Source organism: Hypanus sabinus, chromosome 16 (genome assembly GCF_030144855.1).
Source record: "Hypanus sabinus isolate sHypSab1 chromosome 16, sHypSab1.hap1, whole genome shotgun sequence".
Lineage (NCBI taxonomy): Eukaryota > Metazoa > Chordata > Chondrichthyes > Myliobatiformes > Dasyatidae > Hypanus > Hypanus sabinus.
The window spans coordinates 8,699,989-8,725,248 of NC_082721.1; the positions used below are offsets into that span (position 1 = coordinate 8,699,989).

The 25,260-nt window shown below is 43.3% G+C and overlaps 1 protein-coding gene across 3 annotated transcripts in view; it reads left to right on the forward strand.

Moving 5' to 3' along the window:
• The window catches only part of LOC132405982 (uncharacterized), a 60,832-nt gene that overhangs the window by 15,444 nt on the left and 20,128 nt on the right, over positions 1–25,260 (forward strand). Inside the window, exons 1-3 of one of the 3 annotated variants that reach the window (XM_059991076.1) lie at positions 485–547; positions 22,897–22,968; positions 23,400–23,497. In XM_059991076.1, coding sequence (XP_059847059.1) covers positions 23,407–23,497 — 91 coding nt within the window. In that variant the 5' untranslated portion in view covers positions 485–547; positions 22,897–22,968; positions 23,400–23,406. Of the gene's footprint in view, positions 1–431; positions 548–22,896; positions 22,969–23,399; positions 23,498–25,260 lie in introns of those variants that run through there. The other 2 variants (XM_059991075.1, XM_059991074.1) reach the window with 2 other exon arrangements.

Consider the following 25,260-nt stretch of genomic DNA (forward strand, 5'->3'; position numbering starts at 1 on the left):
AAAAATTTGCTGTCAGATTTTTATTTCAAATCACAGATAAAAATTGTAATCTTTTATGATATAACCGTCTTCAAGTACAACCTCTTCTCATGATTCCTTCCATGTAACAAAACCAGGAATCACAACAGTTTTCTTAAAGAATTTTATAATACTTTGCTTCAGCCTAGGGATACGTTTATCACATTAGGCCCAGAAGAGGTGGAAAAAAAACTTGGACCTATAATGAGTAATATCTATTTATAGCACATTAGCATTTAGTCGTCTTTATTGTGAATGGCTTCAAGAGATGATGGAATTAGAGGTCTTGCTGCCAATAATACACACTTCAGTTCCAGGCTAGTTCAATCCCACTGCTCAATCGTAGTGTTGCTTTCATTGGTGTCTGAGCTCTTCATCATTATCACACACGATTGGTTGATATTTTGATTCCACTGGAGCTGACACCTGTTGGCTCCCATCAAGCCTAGACTGAGGCAGAGAAGACGCGAGGGGCAGCCTAAGAGCTCAGCACGGCTTAAAGTCAGGACTTTCCTTCTCCAGACAGAATGTGAGTCTCCTTTGGTAACGTATTTATCTGGTTTTCCTGTATTCATTTAACAATTAATAGGCTTATTACTCATTAAATTTTACCGCCCCTGGAGTCCATTACTACTTCTGGAAGAATTGCTATAAGGAACTGAAACCTGCAGATCCAGCAAATTATTGCTGACTTTAAAACAATATTGTTAAAGCAAGTAAAGAAAATGAATAAATTCTTGTGCCTCGGTGGGTTTCGGTATTTGAGTGTGTGGAGAAATTGAGAACTGTAGGTAACATAACCTTATTCTTTGGCAAGAGCAGTATGATTATCTTACTAAATTTAAATTGTGACTGTTTCTCTATAACCCAGTGACATTGGCTCTAAATATGTTTTTTTCCTCAATACTTGAATGTTACCTTAGTTGAATGTATAATAAAGCAGACAGCCAGTCAGGTTTGTGAGTGAAATCTAAATCACTCAGCTCAAAGCCTCAGGTCATTATAAGTGTAAATGAGTTGGTCTCAATATAGAGATGTATAGATTATATAGGTCAATGTCAGCCACAGTCCGCCAAATGCCCTTTTAAACCTAACTGATTGTATTACAGTAATTTTTGTGGGATCCTTAATATTCTCCTCCCCACACTCTCAGATAAAATAAAACAAAAATGCTTGAAAGAGTCAACAACTCAGACAGCACCTGTGGACAGAAAACCCAAGTGAATGTTTCAGGTCTTTCCTGTTTACTTCCAGAATGTATCATTGCGATGCCAAGATAACCAAAAGACCCCTGTATTTCCCCATTGAGACAAACATTTTTACTGCTGGTCAGACTTGAGCCTATTACTTCTCTTTCCCTTTGACCTCATTTCTTCCTTTCTCCCTGGCTCCGTAGCCCTTTTTCCTATCTATCCAGATGTCTGTTCTTGTCCCCTTTGACTGTGTCTGCACGTGGATACTTGCTCAAACCTAAATCTATACCTACTCTACACCTTTATGATTTCCCAACCGTTCTATAGCCCATTGGTGCTTCAGGCTTCACACACGGTCATCAACATCTCTCGCAGTGTTCCTCTGAAGGCCTGCAAAGTACTCAGCAGAACCTCCTCTCTAACCAAACCCCATCCCATATTTCTACTGGAAGTCTGCCTTTCGGTGGCTGATCTTGGTAAATTTGGTTCTGTCCATGCACCCCACCTACCACTGAATCTGCCACCAAATGGATCTTTGCTCCTTCCATGTAATGTGTTCTCTTATGGAATGCTCTTTCATTTAGCTGTGTACATGAGTATGGTTGAATGATGATTAAACTTATTTAAAAGTGGTTGTTTTAGGAACAGCTTCTATCCCTCCACCATCAGATTTCTGAACAGGCAATGAACCAATCCATGATCACTATCTCACTACTTTTGGTCTCTTTTTGCGGTACTTAGTTAATTAATCTCTGTAAATTGTTGAAATTGTGGACTGATTTTTGGTGCAGTTGGGTGGTTTGAGTATTTCAGAAACTGCTGAACTCCTGGGATTTTCACACACAACAGTCTCTAGAGTTTACAGAGAGTGGTGTAAGAAACAAAAAACATCCAGGGAGTGACAGTCCTGTGGGCAAAAAGGTCTTGTTAATGAGAGAGGTCAGAGGAAAATGGACAGACTGGTTCAAGCTGACAGGAGGGTGCTAGTAACATAAAAAAACACACATTACAACAGCAGTGTGCAGAAGAGCATCTCTGAACGCACAACACATTGAACCTTGAAGTGGATGGGCTACAGCAGCAGAAGACCACGGACATACACTCAATGGCCACTTATTGGGTGCAGGAGGTAGTTAATTGCAGCCACTGAGTGTATGTCAGTGATACTGAACATGATTCTGATTCTGATTATGGGTAACAAAAATCTTGCTGAATTCTCCTCTCCCACCAATAATGTGATGGTGGTGTGAGCTAATCACCAAATCTCACCTTCAGTTGAGTCTATTCTTTAAGTGGCTCGACATCTCCCATCTCTATCTTTGAAGAGGAAATAGAGGCAGTTAATATAGTTGATGTAATTTTTCTAGATTTTCAAAAGGCCTTTGATAGGGCATCACATTATAGATTAGTAAATATGATTAATGAATGTGGACCCATACGAGGATTACCACCTTGTCGTGATGGAGAGGCTTGTGAGTTCCTGAGATCCCAAGAGCACTGCTGCCTGGGGTTTAGCCGTCTGGTGCTAAGCTTCTGGTAGGGCCACCCATGGCACTTAGGTCAAGGGGGGAGGTTCCAGACAAAGAGTGATCCAGCCTAGACCTCAGAAGATGATGACAACATCACACCGGCAGAGAAGGTGGAGGAAGGTTGCAGCACTGAAGAATCCCAAGTCGCCTTGCATTCCATGCCTCTGGACCCTGACCCCGATCCGTCAAAGACCATGTGGTGGCTGCCCGTGCATCAGCCTCCCCATGTTAAATAAAGTTACACACAGGCATTCCCCTTGCTCCCTCAAGCCCTTTGGAGAACATCATACTCGACTCAAGTGATTACAAGAAGAAGAAGGATCCAGTAGAATAGCTTACTAGTGCTGAAGAATTGGAACCTAACTGTAGCAAAAAGTAGGTTTCTACATAGAGGAATAATGGAACCACCGTCATTCACACTTTAACAGGAACATCATTTTGAGTGTTTTGTCTGGCTGTAGTGAAGGAACTGCAAGGGATCAGACCGCAAGACCCTACAGAGAACAGTAAAATCCACTGAGAGGATCACCAGGGTCTCCCTTCTCCTACTTGTGGCATTTATCAGGAGCATTGTATACAAAGGGCCCGAAGCACTGTTGAGGATCCCTAGCACTCATCCCACAATCTCTTTGACCACTACCATCAGGAAGGAGGTACAAGAGCATTAGGACCAGGACTGCCAGACTGGATAACACCTTCTTCCCTCAGGCTGTGAGACTAATGATTACCCTGCCCCCACCGAGGTCTTGTCACTGGGACAGCGAGTTGTTTCCCATTTGCAGGTGCTGCACACTTCACATGCATTTTGAATCATATTGTATTAATTTATTTGCGGTACTGTTTGGTATTCTGTGCTGTGTGTGATACATGTTTTGTGGGTGCACCGTGGTTTGGGTGAGTGTTGTTTTGTTTGGTTGTATGTATGTACAGTCAGATGAGAATAAGCTTGAACTTGAACTTGGTTCAACCACGTACACTTGGAAATAGGGCAACATCTGGATCCTTCAGTAGTTTCCCTGAGGTTTCCCAGCATCTTGGTGGTAAACACTGAGACTTGTGCCAGCTTCATGATTGAAGACTCTGTGGTAATTTCCAAATTGTTAAGGGAAGGGGAAGTAAGGCGGAAGAAGACATTAACAGGGTCGAGGAAATAGATAGATAGATAGATAGATAGATAGATAGATAGATAGATAGATAGATACTTTATTCATCCCCAAGGGGAAATTCAACATTTTTTCAGTGTCCCATACACTTATTGTAGCAAAACTAATTACATACAGTATTTAACTCAGTATAAATATGATATGCATCTAAAATCACCCTCCCAAAAAGCATTAATAAATAGCTTTTAAAAAGTTCTTAAATAGTTTACTAAAGTGCATTGAGTGGTAACTTAAGCTCAGTCCTAACCCCGGCACTTTAACATGTCTTGCCCCTGGTGGTTGAATTGTAGAGCCAAATGGCGTTGAGGAGTAATGATCTCTTCATCCTGTCTGAGGAGTATTGCATTGACAGCAACCTGCCGCTGAAGCTGCTTCTCTGTCTCTGGATGGTGCAGTGCAGAGGATGTTCTGGGTCTGTATAACATCTGCACTCACACCACTCAATGTAAGATATTTCTTCTTATTAGGAAAATAAATGAAATCCAAAGAGCAGAAGTTACTCAGAAAGCAGAACTCAGGGTGGCACAGTAGTCTAATGTTAATGCATCACTTTGCAGCATCAGCAGTCACTGATCTGGGAACATCTCCCAACGTTGTCTGTAAGGAGGTTGTAAGTTCTCCGCTTTCCTCCAGGTGCTCCACATGGTTAGTCAGCAGTGGGCGTGCTATGTTGAGACAGGAATTGTGGCAACACTTGTGGCTGCCCAGCACAGACCTCGCTGATTTGATTTGATGCAAATGATGCTTTTCACAGAATGTTTCAATGTACGTGTGACAATATAGCTAATCTTTAAGCGTTATATTTAAAATTGTAAAGTAACAGGATAAATTATTAATTCTATTTTGTTAAAAACCATAAGCCAAGCTCAATTTTGATGAATGGTCAATGACCTGAAATATTATATTTGATTCCCTTTCCTGGATGCTAAAAGCCATGTAGGCTACATCAAAACCACTTCCCAACCTGATAATTATTTCCAGTATTTTCTGTTTTTACTTCAGATTTCCAGCATATACACTCAGTGGGCTCTCTACCTCATGTACCTAATAAAGCAGCCAATGAGAGTAGGCTCACAGTCTTCTGCTGCTGTCACCCACCCACTTCAAGTTCAACACGTTGTGCATTCGGAGATGCTCTTCTGCACACCACTGTTGTAATGTGTGATTATCTGAGTTGCTGACCTGTCAGCTTGAACCAATCTGCCCACACTCCTCTGACCTCTCTCATTAACAAGGCATTTTTGCTGACATAACTGCTGCTCAAAGGATTTTTTTTTTTGTTTATTGAACCACTCTCTGTAAACTAGAGACTGCGGTGTGTGAAAATCCCGGAAGGTCAGCAGACTTTGAGGTGCTCAAACCAACAATCATTCCAGGGTCAGTCATTTAGATCACATTTCTTCCCCATTCTCCATTCCCTGAGCAGTGTGGCTTGGAGGACTAGAATGAACTGTTCTGCACTGTATCTCTAAATAAATAAATACATGCACAATTGAAATTACAGCAGACTTGAACCTGAGCTTTAATAATTCACTGTGCAGTACAAGTTGTAAAATAAAATTTGCATATGTTTTCCTTTAGATGAATAACTGAGTTTTACTTTAAGAGTTCCTTAAATTCACATTTGAATAGATGGAATATTCAAATTATGCTTCAGGAGATAATAATAACCAGTGACACATTATTTGAACGTTGCTTTTTAAAGCTCCTGAACAATTAGCAGCAATAAAAGCAAGAAAATTAGTTTTAGTCCCTAAATAATTCCTCAATAAATATAAGGCACTGGGAATATTGGCAAGAGTCACAGGGCAGTTGTGTGCAAAATGAGGAAGATTATATTTCAAGATTCTCAGTTATAATTCTTCAGAATTTGAAAGTATAATTTACTGGGGCAGGTTAAAGCTGCCCAACCCATCACTGACACCAGCCTAGCCACCATCAAGGACACATATACAGAATGGCTAGTAACTTCATGGAGGGTCTCTCCCACCCCTCATGGACTGTTTGTCCCACTCCCATAAGGCTTCGTAACATCCACGCCAGGACCACCGGACTCAAAAGCAGTTACTTACCCCAAGCAGTGAGGCTGATCAGCACCTGCACCCACTAACCCACCAACCCACCCCTCCACACCCCCAACCACCACTACTTTATTATTTCCTGTCAGAATCACCTCATGCAGACACTCCTGTGCTTAGAGTCACTTTATGGACATACAATCACAGCATGTATATAAGCTAATCATGTATTTATAATTACTTTGGGTTTTTTTTCTTGTGTTCTTTATGCTCATTGTGTTTCTTATGTGCATTAGATCTGGAGTAACAATCATTTATTTCTCCTTTGCACTTGTGTACTGAAGAAAGATAATAAATAATCTTGAATCTTGGTACAATACTGTGGATCTGCAAGTTTGTGGTTACTTAGATGAGATTTTAAATCATATCTATTTAGTTAGATATTGAGATACAACCATTTTTAAATGATGTTATCCACTGACCCTTTTAGTTTTCAAGTAAAATATCATGTCATTTATATCCCTGCTATGTCAATGAGCCTGGATTACCCTCCTCCATAAAAACAGTGGGTTGTATTTCAGCCATGCAATCTTGAGAGTCATGCTTTGAACCACTTCCCAGAAGTGAGATCATAGACTACGTAAAACAAAGTTACTTTCTTTACAACATAACTTAACTGGAATGATCGTAAATACAAGAGGTTCTGCTGTTGCTGGGAATCCAAAGCCACACACATAAAATGCTGGAGGAACTCAGCAGGTCAGGCAGCACCTACGGAAGGGAATAAAGAGTCGATATTTTAGACCAAGAAACCCTTGCCCTGAGACATCGACTGTTTATTCCTTTCCACAGATGCTGCCTGACCTGCTGAGGTCCTCCAGCACTTTGTGTGTGTTCCAACTGGCATGACTTGCTTTCTCTGACTTCAGGGAGCAATGTTTTACTGCATAAATGGTGAGGTAACAGTCATAGGTCAAAGTACAAAGTTCAAAGAAAATTTATTTTCAAAGTTCATACTGTGTATGTCACCATGTACAGGTTCATTTTCCTGTGGGCATATTCAGCAAATCTATAGAATAGTAACTATAACAGGATCAATGAAAGATCAACTAGAGTGCAGAAAACAACAAACTGCAAATGCACATATAAATAGCAATAAACAACGAGAATAGGAGATAACGCGATAAAGAATTCTTAAGGGGGAGATCAGTGAGGCGGAAACATTTCAACAATGGGGTGAGTGAGTGCAGTTATTCCCATTTATTCAAGAACCTGATGGTTGAGGGGTAGTAACTGTCCTTGAGCCTCGTGGTGCAAATTCTGAGGATCTAGTACCTTCTATCTGGGTACGGCAGAGAGATGACCTGGGTGGTGGGGATCTCTGATGATGGATGCTGCTTTCCTACAACAGTGTTTCATGTAGATGTGCTCAGTGGTGGGGAGGTCTTTACCCCTGATGTACTGGGCTGAATCCATTACTTCTTGTAGGATTTTCCATTCAAGGGTGTTGGTGTTTCCATACCAGGCTGTGATGCAACCAGTCAATACCCACTCCACTACACATCTGTAAAGTTTGTCAGAGTTTTAGATGTTATGCCCAATTTCTGCAGACTCCTAAGGAAGTAGAGGCGCTGCTGTGCTTTCTTCGCAATTGCACTTACATGCTGGGTCCAAGACAGGTCCTCTGAAATAGATAGGAAGATAAAGTGGGGTAAAAAAAAAACAGAAAATAAACAGGATCAATGCTAATGAACTAGTTTGTCAACCTACTTAAATTTCCTCTCCTAAAGCAACAACATGCCTTTAGATATTTAGCTGAAACAGAACTTATCTCCACTGCCTCCTCACCAATCCTAACCTTGCCATCAAACCCACAGATAGGGTGGGGCTGTAGTGGTCTGGCAGACCGACCACTGCCTTGCTGAGGCCCAGGGACAATTGGCAGACACCTCCTCTGACTTACCCCTCGAACAGGTTCCCACTAAGGAGCACCAGGCCATTGTCAACCACACCTTATTAACTCTAGGGATCTCCCATCCACTCCCACAAACCTCACCCCGCAGCTCCCATTTCTACCTCCTACCCAAAATCCACAAACCCGCCTGTCCAGGTAGACCCATTGTTTCTGCTTGTTCCTGCATCACTGAACTCACATCTGCAGACCTCAACTCAGTTTTATCTGCCCCCACCCCCCAGTTCAGTCCCTTCCTACCTACATCCATGATCTTTTCCAATGATTTCAAGTTCCCTTGTCCCAAGCATCTTATTTTCACCATGGATGTCTAGTACCTATGCACCTCCATCACCCACTAGGAAGGCCTCAAAGCTTTCCATTTCTTTCTGAAAATCATAAGACCATAAGACATAGGAGCAGAATAAGGCCATTTGGCCCTTCAAGTCTGTTCTGCCATTTAATCATGGCTGATCCTATTTTCCCTTCTTCAACCGCCCCCCTCCACTCCCCAGCCTTCTCTCCATAACCTTTGATGCCAAGTCCAATCAGGAACCTATCAAACTGCCTCAGGTACACCCAACAACCTGGCCTCCACAGCTGCCTGTGGTCTAAATTCCACAAATTCACCACCAGCTGACAGCTCCGCATTTCTGTGCATTTCTCTGCATCTCTAATGTAAATGGACGCCCCTCTATCCTGAGGCTGCGTCCTCTTGACCATGATTCCCCCACCATGGGAAACATCCTTTCCACATCTACTCTGTCTAGGCCTTTCAAAATTCGAAAGGGTTCAATGAGATGCCTCCTCATCCTTGTAAATTCCAGCGGGTACAGACCCAGGGGTACAAAATGTTCCTCATTTGTGAACTCTTTCATTCCTGGAATCATCCTTGTGAGCACCAGACCCAACCAGTTGCTCTCCACCATCACTCTCCCCCATCTGGTGGAACTTGTCCTCACTCTCAATGATTTCTCCTTTAGTTCCTCCAGCTCCTCCTCCTTCCTTTGAACAAAAGGTGTAGCCAAGGTGTGGTGAACTACATATACCTGTCTGGACACCCCCCCCCCCCCGCCCCCGCTGACTGCTCCTGTGGCTCCTCCTACAGACCCCGGTATAAAGGCGATTGAGGCCACAGACCCTTCCTCAGTCTCCAGGATGTTGTGTGGTGGTCACTTGCTGCTTGTGCTTTCTTCCAGCCAATAAAAGCCTACCTTAACCCACATCTCAGGGGCACTTGCATGGGTCCCAACTATGCCTGCTTTTTTTGTCGGCTATGTGGAACAGTCTATGTTGCAAGCCTACTTTGGTGCCACTCCCCCACTTTTCCTGTGCTACATCGACGACTGCATTGGTGCTGCTTCCTGCACCCATGCGGAGCTTGTCGACTTCAACAGCTTTCCCTCCAACTTTCACCCTGCCCTCATACTTACCTGGTCCATTTCCAACACCTCCCACCCCTTTCTCAATGTCTCTGTCTCCATCTCCGGAGAACCCACTGATTCTCACAGCTACCTGGACTATACCTCTTCCCACCCTGTTACTTGTAAAAATACCATCTCCTTGTCTCAATTCCTCCGTCTGCACAGCATCTGTTCTCAGGATGAGACTTTTCATTCCAGAATGAAAGAGATGTCCTCCGTTTTCAAAGAAAGGGGCTTCCCTCCCTCCACCACCAACACTGCACTCAACCACATCTCTTCCATTTTGTGCATGTCTGCCCTCACCCAATCCTCCTACTAGCCTATCAGGGATAGGGTTCCTCTTGTCCTCACCTACCACCCCACCAGGGATAGGGTTCCTCTGGTCCTTACCTGCCACCCCACCAGGGATAGGGTTCCTCTGGTCCTCACCTACCACTCCACCAGGGATAGGGTTCCTCTTGTCCTCACCTACCACCCCACCAGCCGCTACGTCCAGCAGATAATTCTCCGAAGCTTTCGCCATCTACTGCGGGATTCCACCGCCAAGCACATCTTTCTCTCCACCTCCGCACCCCCCCCCCCAGCTTCTGCCTTCCACAGAGATCGCTCCCTATGTGACTCCTCTGTCCATTCGTCCCCCCCCCCACTTACCCTAACACTTAACATTTATCCTAACACTTATCCTTGCAAGTGGAACAAGTGCTACACCTGCCCCTACACCTCCTCCCTCACGACCGTTCAGGGCCCCAAACAGGTGAGGTGACACTTCACCTGCGAGTCTGTTTGGGTCATCTACTGCATCCAATGCTCCCGGTGTGGCCTCCCATATGTCGGTGAGAACTAGCACGGATTGGGAGACCACTCCACTGAGCACCTCGGCTCCGTCTGCCAGAAAAAAAATGGGATCGCCTAGTGGCCACCCATTTTAATTCTATTTCCCACTCCCATTCTGACATGTCAGTCCATGGCCTCCAGGTTGGAAAAGCAACTCCTTATATTCCATCTGGGTAGCTTCCAACATGATGGCATTGATTTCTCAAACTTCCTCTCACATTCCCCATTCCCTTTTCCCTCTCTCACCTCATCTCCGTACCTCCCCATCACCTCCCTCTGGTGCTCTCGCCTTTTTCTTTCTTACATTAGATACCCGCTTTTCTAGCCCTGTATCTCTTTCACAAGTCAACTTCCCAGCTCTCTACTTCACCCCTTCCCCCCCCCACTTCCAGTTTCACCTATTACCTTGTGTTTCATCTTCCTCACCCCCCACCTTCCAACTCTGACCTCCCACCATTTTTCTCCAGCCCTGGTGAAGGGTCTCAGTCTGAAATGTCAACTGTACTCTTTTCCATAAATGCTGCCCAGTCTGCTGAGCTCCTCCAGCATTTTCTGTGTGTTGCATAAATTTATACAGTATATGTAAAAAGCCAAAATCCTACATTGCATCAGGAATAAGAGAATATCAGTTATTATATGATATATCAGTAATTGAACACACAACTCCCTGATTTACAGTCTAACTATGCTGCTTCTAAGTTAGGCTTTGCTTATTTGCCATCCGTGAATACTTGCATTCCCAAAGTATTTGAAACCAGAATGTGCGCTCACTGCCAAGCACTGGATGTTTTTTTGTTCTTTTTGCACTATTCTCTGCAAATTCTAGAGACTGTTGTGCACAAAAATCCCAGAAAATCAGCAATTTCCGAGAGATTCAAACAACTCCGTCTGGTACCAACAATCATTCTACGGTCAAAGTCACTTAGATCACATTTCTTCCCCAATATGATGTTTGGTCTGAACGACAACTGAACCTCTTGACCATGTCTGCATGCTTTTATGCATTGAGTTGCTGCCACATGATTGGCTGATTAGATATTTGCATTAATGAGCAGGTGTACCAGTGTACCTAATACAGTGGCCACTAAGTGTTATCCTCATAAGTTAGTGTTCTTCATAATAGTCTGTCATGACAGGCCCTTTGGCCCATCTAGTCCATACCAAACTATTATGTTGCCTAGTGCCATCAACCTGCATTTGGACCATAGCCCTCCAAGACCCCTCCTATCCATGTACTTATCCAAATTTCTCTTAAACCTGGAAATCAAACCCACGTCCACCACTTCCACTTGCAGCTCATTCCACACTCTCACCACCCTCTGAGTGAAGAATTTTCCCCTCAGGTTCTCTTTAAACTGTTCAGCTTTAACCTATGACCTGTGGTTCTAGTCTCACCCAATGTCAGTGGAAAATGCCTGCCTGCATTTACTCGGTCTATACCCCTCATAGTGTTGTATCCTTATAATCTTCAGAAACCACTTTCAGCTCAGTCAACGTGAGTTGCACTTGTAAACACTTGAGAAGTTCTAAAGCGAAAAATCCACTTGCTTGGGCTTTTCTCTTTTTTTAAAATCAAGATACTGTGTGGAATAGGCCTTTCCGTCCCTTCGATCCGCACTGCCCAGCAATCCCAGATTTAACCCTAACCTAATTACAGGGCAACTTACAATGACCAGTACATAAAAAGATAGAAACCCTACAGCACAATACAGGCCCTTCAGCCCACAGTGCTGTGCCGAACATGTACTTACTTTAGAAATTACCTAGGGTCACCCATAGCCCTCTATTTTTCTAAGCTCCATATACCTATCCAGGAGTCTCTTAAAAGACCCAATTGTATCCACCTCCACCACTGTTGTCGGCAGCCCATTCCCCACACTCACCACTATCTGTGTAAAAAAAACTTACCCCCGACATCTCCTCTGTACCTACTCCCCAGCACCTTAAAACTGCACCCTCTTGTGTTAGCCATTTCAGCCCTGGGAAAAAGCCTCTGACTACCCACATGAACAATGCCTCTCAACATCTTATACACATCTTTGGACTGTGGGAGGAAACCGGCACACCCAGAGGAAGCCCACACGATCACAGGGACGACATACAAACTCCTGACAGGCAGCGACGGAGATTGAACCCAGGTCGCTGGGACGGTAAAGTGTTGTGCTGACCACAATGTGCTGCCCCTCTCATTCACATTGGAGGACAAACGGTGACTTGATGGAGGTGTATCGGATAAAGAGGCAAAGATAAAGTTAATCGCTAATACCAAATGTCATCATTTTAAGGTGAGCAGGGATAGTTTAGGGGAGATGTCAGAGGTAGGTTTTTTAATATACACAAGTAAGTGCCTGGAACACTGCCAGGGTTGCTTGTAGAAGCTGATGCAATAAGGATATCCAAGGTACTCTGAGATAGACACATAAATGAAAGAAAAATGGTGGCTTATAGGCTGTGTACGGTGAAGTAGTGTTGCCACCTCACCTGGCCCTCAGTGTCAGTAAGACAAAAGAGCTGATTGTGGACGTCAGGAAGGGTAAGACAAAGGAACACATACCAATCCTCATAGAGGGATCAGAAGTGGAGAGAGTGAGCAGCTTCAAGTTCCTGGCTGTCAAGATCTGAGGATCTAGCCTGGTCCCAACATAGCGATGCAACTTTAAAGAAGGCAAAATAGTGAATACACTTCATTAGGAGTTTGAAGAGATTTGGCATGTCAACATATACACACAAAAACTTCTATAAATGTACCGTGGAGAGCATTCTGACAGGCTGCAACACTGTCTGGTATGGGGGGGCTACTGCACAGGACCAAAAGAAGCTGCAGCGGGTTGTAAATTTAGTCGGCTCCATCTTGGGTACTAACCTACAAAGTACCCAGGACATCTTCAGGGAGCAGTGTCTCAGAAAGACAGCATCCATTATTAAGGACCTCCAGCACCCAGGGCATGTCCTTTTCTCACTGTTACCATCAGGGAGGAGGTACAGAAGCCTGAAGGCACACACTCAGCGATTCAGGAGCAGCTTCTTCCCCTCTGCCATCCGATTCTTAAATGGACATTGAACTCTTGAACACTACCTCACTTTTTAAATAGATATTATTTCTGTGTTTTGCAAGATTTTTAATCTATTCTATATACATACACTGTAATTGATTTACTTATTTATCTTTTTTCCCCTCTTCTATATTATGTATTCCATTGAACTGCTGCTGCTGCTGCTGAGTTAACAAATTTCATGATACATGCCGCTGACAATAAACCCGATTCTGATTCTGTAGGAGGAAAGGATCAGATGGATTTCCAAAACCTTGATTCACATCCTTACTGTAATGGGGTGATTGGAATTGAATGCGATGCTCCAGCTTGCTGCATCTTTTATTGCAACTGCAATTTGATCTCTGGTGATGCAGCTGATCTCCTATTGCCATCCTCGCAAGCTGTCAGAAAGCCACTGCAATGCCTTTTGCTTACTTTTATTTTGGACAGTTTGTTTTGTTTCTCTCTCTGCACATCAGGTGTCCATCAATCTATATGGGTTCTTCTAGATTTCTTGTTTTGTAGCTGCCTGTAAGGAAACAAATGTCAAGGTTGTACGTTGTATATATACCTCAGTAATAATTTACTTTAAGCTTTGAACTTCGAAAACTTTGTGGGAGTGCAGCAGATTGGAAAGGTGACAAGGGTGTGAATTGGATCTGCTGCTGCGGATTTTTGGTTTCTTTGTTGAAGTGAGCAATCAGTGAAAGAGCACATGGGTGTAATTGGCAGACGTGGGCTCGTTGGGCGACAGGAGCCTGTTACCCTGATGTATCTCCAAAATGAACTAGAATTATAATAACCGCAACCTCTTCACTTCTCAAATGCATTAAAACAATGGATCACTTCCAGTAAACCCTTTCAGAGCTACCGATACAATCAATCAAGTTATCCAACACGTTCTCTCAGATTCTGCCTTCTATTTATTCTTGGAAATTAAAGAGATAAGCATCATTAGCTTTACTAGCCACGTGAGCATCTAAACATAGAATGAAATGTGTCATTTGTGTTAGTGACCAACACAGTCCGAGGATGTGCTGTCACAGTCTCGCTTCCTACGCCGACATAGCATGCCCACAACGTACTATCCATACGCCTTTGGAATGTGGGAGGAAACCCACGTGGTCACAGCGAGAATGTACAAACTCCTTACAAATGGCGGAGGGAATTGAACCCCAGTGTCCAGCACTGTAAAGCCTTAGGCTAACCACGACTCTGTTATTGACAATTACTTGGTGTAAAAATGAATCTCACAAATCACATCAGGAAATTTGCTGCTGATGATCGCTAGAAATTTTTGATGCATCCCTCTCAGACACACATCTGATCCCTGCACTGATTACCTAGCACTCAACATTTACTGAAAAGCATTCACTGTTGGAAAACACTTCTAATAGCAATGGCTGCCAGGGCTGGTGGTGGAGGTAGATACATCAGGGACATACAAGAGACTCTTAGATAGGAACATGGATGATAGAAAAATGAAGGTTTATGTGGAGGGAATGGTTAGATTAATCTTGGAGTGGGTTAAATGTTAGCTTAACATTGTGGGCCAAAGAACCTGTGCCACTAAACCTTGATTACACTTACTTCAGGGCTCACACTGCGCATTCTTCTTCTGACAGGTAGACCAAAACTACAGAGGATGTCTAATGAGGCTCTAACCCAACACTTGTGTTGCAATACTTTCTTTTTCCAATCCATGCCCTTTGCTATGTAGACAAGCCATTGCTTTCCAAATTACTCACTTCATAAACTTGTTTGACAAGATCCCTCAGAATATCAGTAAACAGCATTCAATAGCCTATCAGAATTTAAGCTTAATTGGTTCCCTTGTGCAGGACCTCACATGTTCATACTCAACTCACCTGTTTCTATGCCATTGTTAAGTCTCATATCTCTGCAACTCACACTTCTCTGCAGAATTCCCACCCTCAGGTCTACACACCTCTTGATATGAAGCAAGGTTTCATAGCATGAGGGGTTGGAAACCTCTGGTATAGGCCAACCAGGGTGAAGAATGAGTTCTAGGTGACAGACATCTCCAAGTCAATTTTATCCAATAGTGAGAGAGAGAGAAAAAAAACAAACATCAATCAATATGGGAACAAAAACACCTCAGTATTATGATGAATACTATCCAAAACATATAGATTTAGTCAATTGGTAAATTGGTTTATTATTGTCACATACATCAAGTTACAGTTTAAAACAGTTATTACATACCTCCTGTACCTAATAAAATAGCCACTGAGTGTATGTTCATGGTCTTCTGCTGCTGTAGCCCATCCACTTCAAGTTTCAACATGTTGTGCATTCAGAGATGTTCTTCTGCACATCACTGTTGTAATGTGTGGTTATTTGAGTTACTGTCATCTTCCCTATCATCTTGAGTTAGCCTGGCCATTCTCCTCAGACCCCTCTCATTAACAAGGCACTTTCACCCATAGAACTACAAATGAACTTCTTGACCATGCTTTTATACATTGAGTTGCTGCCACAGGATTGGCTGATTAGATATTTGCATTAATGAGCAGGTGTGCAGGTGTATCCAATAATGAGGCCACACAGAGAGAGAGAGAGAGAGAGAGAGAGATTGATTGATTATAGGTGAAATATTTAAGAGGAACTTGAAGAGAGCTTCTGCACTCAGAGAGTTGTGAGAATGTGAAAGGAGATCAGGGGAAGTGCTACATGTGGGTTTGAGTTTGACTTTTAAGAAGTTTGGGTGGGAGGGGTATGGAGGGCTATGGTCCAGATGTAAGTTGATGGGATCAAGCAGAATAATAGTTCGGCATGGACTAAGTGGGCTGAAGGGCCTGTTGGCGTGCTATGGTGGGCATACTATGTTGGCGCCAGAAGCTTCACGATATTTGCGGGCTGCCCCCCAGCACAGTCCTTGCTGGTTTGATTCACTGTATTGTTTGATGTGCATGTGGCAAATAAAACTAATCTTAAATCATGCCACTGAGACCCCCTTGCCTATTCTGCCTATGATAGTCCTAAAAACAGTACCACGTTTGTAAATGTGATATCGAGGCAACATTTCAACCCAAAAATTGACAGTTCCTTTGCATTCCCAGATGCCACTCAACCCATTGAGTTCCTCCAGCTGATTGAGTGTTGCATCACATTTGTTAAAATCCATTTTCTTTCATAAAACCACATTGAAATTACCCAAACACATTGAGGTATAATTATGGAGCCCTTAATGATGGATTCCAACAATGTACTAGAAAATATGATGATAAAGGCCATTAGCCACAATACTTCCATTCACTCTTTTCTTATTCAGCAACGTCATAGTTCAGAATCGGGTTTATTATCATTGCCATAGGGAAGATTGGGGGACCACTTGGTCAAACTCCTTCACTCCATCTGCAAAAAAAAAACAGGATTTCCTAGTGACCAACCATTTGAATTCAAATCCACATTTCCATTCTGACCTGTGGGCTATTGCCTCCTCTACTGCCACGATAAAGCCACTCTCAGGTTGGAGGAACAACCATTCATATTCCATTTAGGTAGCCTCCAACTGAATGGCATAAACATCAATTTCTCTAACTCCTGGTAATATATACACCTACCCCTTCCCTCCTCTTCAATTCCACACTCCAGCTTCTTCCCTTCTCCTCCCCTGGTGCCTCTCTTATCCTTTCTTCCATGGTCCACTCTCAGATTCCTTCTTCTCCAGCCCTTTTTCAACCTATCATCTCCCAGCTTCTTACTTCCTCCCCCACCCACCTGGACCACCTATCACCTGCTAAATTGCCCTCCATTTGAAACATCAACCGTTTATTCATTTCCACAGAGGCTGCCCGACCAGCTGAGTTCCTCCAGCATTTTGTGTGTGTTGCTCTGACTTCCAGCATCTGCAGAATCTCTTGTGTCATAAAGTTTTGTGGCAGCAGTACAGTGCGCAACATAAAAACTGCTAGAAGCTACAGCAAATAAATAAACGAATTGTGCAGAAGTGGAGTAGTGAGGGTAGTCTTTATGGACTCGTGGACGGTTCAGAAATTGCCATTTTTAATCAGCTAAGACTAAATTCCGTGAGTTCACCAAAGCTGCCATTATCTCTGCCGTCACGCCTTTTAGAACCGTGCGTTGCAAGCTGTCAGATTAGGCCGCACGGTGGCGCCACGGTTAGTGTAACATTATTACAGCACCAGCGACCCAGGTTTGATTCCCACCGCTGCCCATAAGCAGCCTGTACATTCTCCCCACAAACACATGGGTTTCCTCCAGGTGCTCTGGTCCAAAGACGCGTGGATCTATAGGTTAATGATCACAAGAGTGTAACGGGGGGGGGGGGGGGGAGGGGTTGGGCTTATTGGGCCTGTTACAATGCTGTATCTCCAAATAAAATAATTTTTTTAATTGTCTAGTTTTAGTCCCCCTATTTGTCTGTAATTCCTCTTTAATGATAGTATTTACTTTATGCTCCTCATCATTATTAGTCCCTTCATTCTGAACAGGCTAACCGCTATTGACATCAATGGATCTGGGGTTGAGAGGGTGAACAGCTTTAAGTTCCTTGGCACCCACATCACCGAAGACCTCACGTGGCCTGTACACACCAGCTGTGTGGTGAAAAAGGCACAACAGCACCTCTTTCACCTCAGATGGTTGAAGAAGTTTGGTATGGGTCCCCAAATCCTGAGAACCTTCTACAGGGGCACAATTGAGAGCATCCTGACTAGCTGCATCACTGCCTGGTATGGGAACTGTACTTCCCTCAATTGCAGGACTCTATAGAGAGTGGTGCAGTCAGCCCAGCGCACCTGTAGTTGTGAACTTCCCACGATTCAGGACATTTACAAAGACAGGTGTGTAAAAAGGGCCCGAAAGATCTTTGGAGACCCGAGTCACCCCAACCACAAACTATTCCAGCTGCTACCATCCTGGAAAAGGTAATAGGCATCCGTTAGTCTCATGAGACCATGGATTTGCACCTTGGAAGGTTTCCAGGGCGCAGGCCTGGGCAGGGTTGTATGGGAGACCAGCAGTTGCCCAAGATGCAAGCCTTCCCTCTCCACTTCACTGATGTTGTCCAAGGGAAGGGCACTAGGACCCATGCAGCTTGGCACCAGTGTCGTCGCAGAGCAATGTGTTGTTAAGTGCCTTGCTCAAGGACACAACATGCTGCCTCAGCTGAGGCCTGAACCAGAAACCTTTGATGTATTTCTATGTTATATTGTCTGTCTTGTACATACTATTTATTATAAATCACCATAAACTGCACATTGCACATTTGAACGGAGACATAATGCAAAGGTTTTTACCCCTCATGTATATGAAGGTGTAAGAAATAAAGTCAATTCAATTCATTCAAAGTCACGTTTATTTTTGAATTTATTTGTGTGCATAAGTGTAAGAAAAGCTTGATGGGATGAATATTGATTTCTCCTTCTGGTAACTTTTTTCCCTCCCCATTCCCTCTTCTTCTATTAACCACTCTGGGATCTTACCTCTTCTCCTCATCTGTGTATCTGTTCCCTCGAGTGCCCCTCCTCCTTCCCTTTCTCCATTGGTCCAGTCTCCTGTCCTATCAGACTCCTTCCTCTCCAGCCCTTTATCTTTCCCACCCACCTGGCTTCACTTTTATTGATTGATTGAGATACAGTGTGGAATAGGCCTTTCCAGCCCTTCGAGCCTCACCATCCAGCAACCCCCTGATTTAATCGTAGCCTAAACATGGGACAGTTTACAATAATTAATCAACCTACCACATGGTACATCCTTGGAATGTGGGAGGAAACCGGAGCACCCGGAGGAAACCCATGCGGCGATAGTGAGGACATACAAACTCCTTACAGGCAGCGGCAGGAATTGAACCCTGGTCACCTGTACAGTAAAGCATTGTGCTAACCACTACACTACCATGGCACCCTTCCAACTAACTTCCTTCCCCTCCCCTCACCTTTATATTCCAGTGTCTTCCCCCTTCCTTTCCATTCCTGATGAAGTGTCTCATCCTGGAATGTCGACTGTTTATTCCTCTCCATAGATGCTGCCTGACCTGCTGAGTTCCTCTAGTGTTTTGTGTGTGTTACTCTGGATTTCCAGCATCTGCCAAGTCCCTTGTGTTTATAAATTATACATAATTTTTTTCAAAAAAGATAACAAAATTAGAACAAAAGTCCAAAGTCCACGTTAATGCAAAGTGACCAAGAGGTTCTAGTGTTGCAAAACTGGAGTGATCAGGGTTGTGCGGGCTAGTTCAAGACAGATCTGAATGGTTGAAGGGAAATAGCGGTTCTTGAACCTACTTACATGGGACTTCAGGGTTTTAAGGCTGAGAGAAGATGGCATGGCCTGGATGCTGAGAGTCTTTGATGATAGATGTTGCCTTCTTGAGAAATGTGGATGCTGCTGATGGTCGGGAGTGATGACAATCTACAACTCTCTGCAGTTTATCACTCTCCTGTGCATCTGATCATGATGGACCCCTTACCTTAGAAAGGATGTGGGGAAATTAGAGAGGATTCAAAGGAGGTTCACAGAAGTAATTCCAGGATTGAATGGCTTGTCATATGAAGAACGTTTGATGGTTCTGGACCTGTAGTCACTGGAATTCAGAAGAATAAGGGGGATCTCATTGAAACCTATTGAGTCTAGAAAGGCTATGGTGGGGCAGTCTAAGACCAGAAGACACGGCCTCTGAGCAGAAGGGCATCCTTTTAAAACAGCGATGAGGAGGAATTTCTTCAGCAGGGAGTAGTGAATCAGTGGAATTCATTGCCACAGGCAGCTGTGGAGGTCAAGTCCACATATAATTAAGGCAAAGATTGATGGATTCTTGATTGGTCAGAGCATGAAGGTATATGGGGGAAGGCAGGAGATTGGGGCTGAGAGGGAAAATGGATCAGCCATGATAAAATGGTGGAGCACATGAACCAATTCTACTCCTGTGGTCTTGTGATGCGGCCATTCGGGATATTCTGTATTCTGATAAAGTGTTTCACTTTGTGCTACCTCAATATACTTATATTTGGAATAATCTACACGAATGGCATATGAAACAAAATTTTTTACTGTATCTCGATACATGTCAACTTCAGCCATTACTGTCTGGTTTGGGTACAGCGTCCTCTCACAATGTACAAAAAAATGACAGCAAGCAATGAGGACATCAGAAAAGGTCATTGACTGCAGTCTAGCATTGCTACAGGGCTTATATTGTCCAGGACAAAGAAAAAGGCAGTAAAAATCACTGTGGACACTACCCGATCTGTAAACTGTCATTTCCAAAAGCTCCCTTCTGAAAAGCTCTGTAGAGTTATTAAAACAAAACTACAAGCCATCTTTAAAGTTTCTTACCACAGCCAGTTAACCTGATCAACCATTCTAGTTAACTACAACACCCCCCTCTACTCATTGCCCTCGTCACCACACTGCACTGTAAACACTTTAAACCACAGTTTATAATGCAGCTTACATTGTAAATACATGCTGCTATTTATGTAATCATCCACATTTTATTCCGTATCAAAAATTTAACCTCTAAGTTTAATTCTCTACTGTCTGAAGTTATTGGATTTTTTTTTTGTTGCATGTCATGCCAGCGCACCACAGCAGATTCCTAATACACGTAAATGTACAGGGTGAGTTAAGCTGATGCTTGATTTTTGATGTGACAATAATAAATTGGTTACCAATTACTTCAGAATCAGGTTTATTGTCACTAGCATACCGTACATCATTAAATTTGTTGTTTTGTGGCAACAGTATATTGCAATTCATAACAATAAAATAATCTATAAATTACAAATAAGAAGTATATTACAAAAAGAGCGGGGAAAAAGTAGTGAGATAGTTCATAGGTTCATTGTCCATTCATATATCTGATGGCAGAGGGGAAGAAGCTGTCCCTGGATCATTGAGTGTGTATCTTCAGGCTCCTGGACCTCTTCCTGGTTGGTAGCAGTGAGAAGGGGACATGTCCTGGGTGATGGGGACTCTTTATGACAGATGCAGCCCTTTTTGAGGCTGGCTCAGTCTGCACCTTTCCGATCTGTGCAGTTGTCCCACCGTACCATGCAACCTGCAAAACAAAATCTCAAGCCATAAATACAAAGCAGTCCAAAACCTCCCTAGGTTAAAATAAACTTTGTTAACTATCAGGAGCTGCACCTTTAGCCCTGTACCTTGAAGGTAGATGAATTATAATAATAAAAATTTAGCTTGCTGCGTCACCTTGGCAGTCCGGATGTAGGACTCTTCCTCTGTGGCTTTATCCCGAATTCTCAATGATTCCCATGGAAGAGGAACCCATTATTTGAAATTTAGGACATACATGCTTTGGGATATTGGGAATTAAAGAGCTTTCATTTAAAAGCTACATTTAGCATTAGTATGGTGATGGCATTTATCATTTTGATATATAACCTCCTGCCATATTAAGTATATAATGTCTGGATGGTTGTTACAGCCGGGGGTGGTAATGGGGACAAGCTCCCACTGCCTATTAAATGTTATCAAATATCTGATATCCAAGTCCAGCTCTTGGCCTTCATATGTGGCTTAGCGACTAAGCCCGGCAGAACTGTTTCTACTAGAAGAAGAGGCAAAGGTTACTGGCATCTTAAAACCAGTCACTTTGGGCAAAAGGGGCTCTTCAGCCATGGTTAGCAGCTCATCTGGGAGAAGGCAAACTCTCTCAAATCTCCAGTGCCTTATAGTTATACCCATTCATGGGAAAAATCCAGAGCTGGAGTCTCTAAGGCAGTCCTCCGTTGAGTTCAATACTGACTACAATTTCCGTGACCATGCTGGTACCAAAACGTATTAGCCTCTGCCATTCCTTTTGGTTGCATGGAGAGGGGCTCTTGCCACACAGGCAACAGCTTGCTCTCCATATTGTACTGCCCTGGCTTGTGTATCTAGACAGCTAGGATGCAATATCATGGTCAACTCTGACCAACAGAGACCCTGATCCTCACTAATATCTGGATTTCATTATATAAAGTGCCATATAGTGAATATATTTTCTTGACATACACTCAGTGACCACTTCATTAGGTGCAGCTGCACACCTGCGCATTAATGCAAACATCAAATCAGCCAATCATGCAACCCAATGCATGAAAGCATGCAGACATGGTCAAGAGGTTCCGTCGTTGTTCTGATCAAACATCAGAATGGGGAGAAATGTAACCTAAATGACCCAGTACCATCAGGAAGGAGGTACAGGAGCATCAGGACTAAGAGTGCCAGACTGGGAAACAGATTCTTCCCCCAGACTAATGATACCTAGCCACTACTGAGGTCTCATCACTAGGACAGCAAGCAGTTTGCTGTGCACTTTGAATTATATTTTATTAACTTATTTACGGTGAGATATTGGTTTATGTGCTGTGTATAATATATGTTTGTGGGCGCACTGTGGTCTGGAGGAACTTTGTTTTGTTTGGTTGTACACATATGACGATAAACTTGAACTTGAGTCAATGCTAAAATATAATAGATAGTTCGGTTGAAAAATATGTGTCTGGAAAAAACGCACAGAAGCCAAAGATAAGAATAATAATTACTGAGCACTACAGTTTGTTGGAAGACCAGGGCGCGCAGAGTACATCTCTTTATGAAAGCTATGATCCTCCTAAGGTGTGTACACACACATCTATTGCTACTATTCTGAATGCTAAGTGATTCTGTTGAAAACAAACGGAATGTTCCTCTGTCATTCGCACTCATTCTTGATTTGCATTTTGTTATAAAACTCCAAGAAATAATCCTCACCACTTCAAATGTGAAGCACCACGTGATCTGGCTGTTCAAAGGATTCAAACACTTCAAAGGTAAGTTTAACGTCAGAGAAATGTATACAATGTACATCCTGAAGTGCTTTTTCTTCACAAACATCCACACAAACGGAGGAGTGCCCCAAAGAATGAACGGAATGTTAGAACCCCAAAGAACCCCCAGTTCCCCCCTCCCGCACATAAACAGCAGCAAGCAGCGATCCACCCCATCAGCAAAAAAAAATCAGTACCCCCCCCCCCCCACCATTGAGCTCTCAGGCATGCAGTAAGCATCAATAAAGACAGAGTTGCAGCACCCCAAAGACTACTCGTTCACCCGGTAATATGACATACCACACTCTCTCTCTCAAGAGGGAAAAAGAGGTGTCTCAGTTTCACAGCGAGATGGGAGGCATAACAAACAACTCGCTGATTTACAAACAAGTTAGGAAAGAAACTAAGAAATCTCTTGTCTTTTTTTTTCAAAGATCTGACATGGAACAAGACATCTCTAAATCAGTTGAGGAAGATCTTGCAGAAGCCATTCAAGAAATAACGTCACAAGAAGAAGCACTGCTAAATTCAGGTGTACTAAAGTCAAAACACTGTACAGTCACATGTAACCACTAACTTGTACAGTCACATTTTACAGCCCGTTTTTCTGACCCGGATGTATTTTAGGAAAGTTGGCCATATAATAATTTGTTTGTAACATTGACAGGAAGAGAATGTACTGACCTAGCTTCAGCTGTTTAAGTGATGGTAGCACTACGAGGGGTGATTGACAAGTTTGTGGCCTAAGGTAGAAGGAGTCAATTTTAGAAAACCTAGCACATTTATTTTTCAGCCTCCCCTAGTGTTGCCACCATGTCCTCGTGGACCTCCTTGGGTGATAAGCCCTTGAAACCGAGGTAGCGGATGACTGCACGAAGGCCAATGTTGTCCATTTTCTCAGACAGTGCTTACTTGCAATTTTCAATTATCTGAAACAGAAATGCCACAAAAGTTATTAACTTCAAACTTTCTGCATAATCACTCAAAGAGTTGAACTGAGCGTGCATGTAACGAGAGCTGTATAACTCATCTCTTTCTACCTTAGGCCACGAACTTATCAATCCCCTGCTGTGGAGACTTTCTGGAGGTCCAAGATCTGTATGCTCCACGACAGCTGGACTAAGTGTGTAAATGTAGGAGGGGACTATGTTGAAAATAAATATGCTAGGTTTTCTAAAATTGACTCCTTCTACCCTAGGCTTATCAATTACCCCTCGTATATTCAATGTCAGAGCATTGAGATACAGCACAGAACAGACCCTTACGGCCCTTCAAGCCACGCTGCACAGCAAGCCCTGATTTAATCCGAGCCTAATCACAGGACAATTTACATTGACCAATTAACCTACGAACTGTTACATCTTTGGACCGTAGGAGGAAGTGGGAGCACCATGCAGTCACAGGGAGAACGTATAAACTCCTTAAAGCAGTAATGGGAATTGAACCTGGAACACCTGAACTGCAAATTATTGTGCTAACCACTGCACTACCACTATGTTACTATGCCGCCTGTTTAGACTATAGGCCATAAGACATAAAAGTAAATTTAGGCCTCAGCCTTTGAGTCTGCTCCATTATTTGTCATGGCTGAATGATTTTCTCTCTCATCTCCATTCTCCTGTCTTCCTCCTGTAACCTCTGACACGCTGACTAATCAATAACCTATCAATCTCTGCTTTAAATGTACCCAATGACTTGGCCTCCAGAGTGGCAATGAATTCTACAGATTCACCACCCTCTAACTAAAGAAATTCCTCCTCATCTCCTCATCTCCTCCTCATCTCATCCTTCTGTACTGAGACTGTGCCCTCCAGTCCTAGACTTCCCCCACCATCGGAACCATCTTGTCCACATCCACTCTATTCGGGCCTTTCACTATTCAGCAGGCTTCAATGATCGGGGGGTGGGGGCAAGGGTAAAAGGGTGCCACACCTCACCCATGGGTGACCTGCAAGCTAGCGCAGGGAAGGAGCACCTTACACCTCCTTTGGCAGACATATCTCCACCCTGCCTCCCAATAGTAGTGATACATAGAGTAATTAACAAAGAACATGGAGAGGGCCATTCGGTCCACAATGTTGTGCTGAACTAACAAAACTAGCAATGCCTAATTAAACTAATCGTTTCTGCCTGCACATGGTCCGTACCCTCCATTCCCGCCTTTTCATCTGCCTACCTAGCATCCTCCTAAAGCACTTTGGTTAAAGTTCCTTTAGGCATTTTCAATTCTAAGAATTGGTATTGGAAAATATGACAAAACTATGACAATGGGAAGTATTGGCATTGCTATTAATT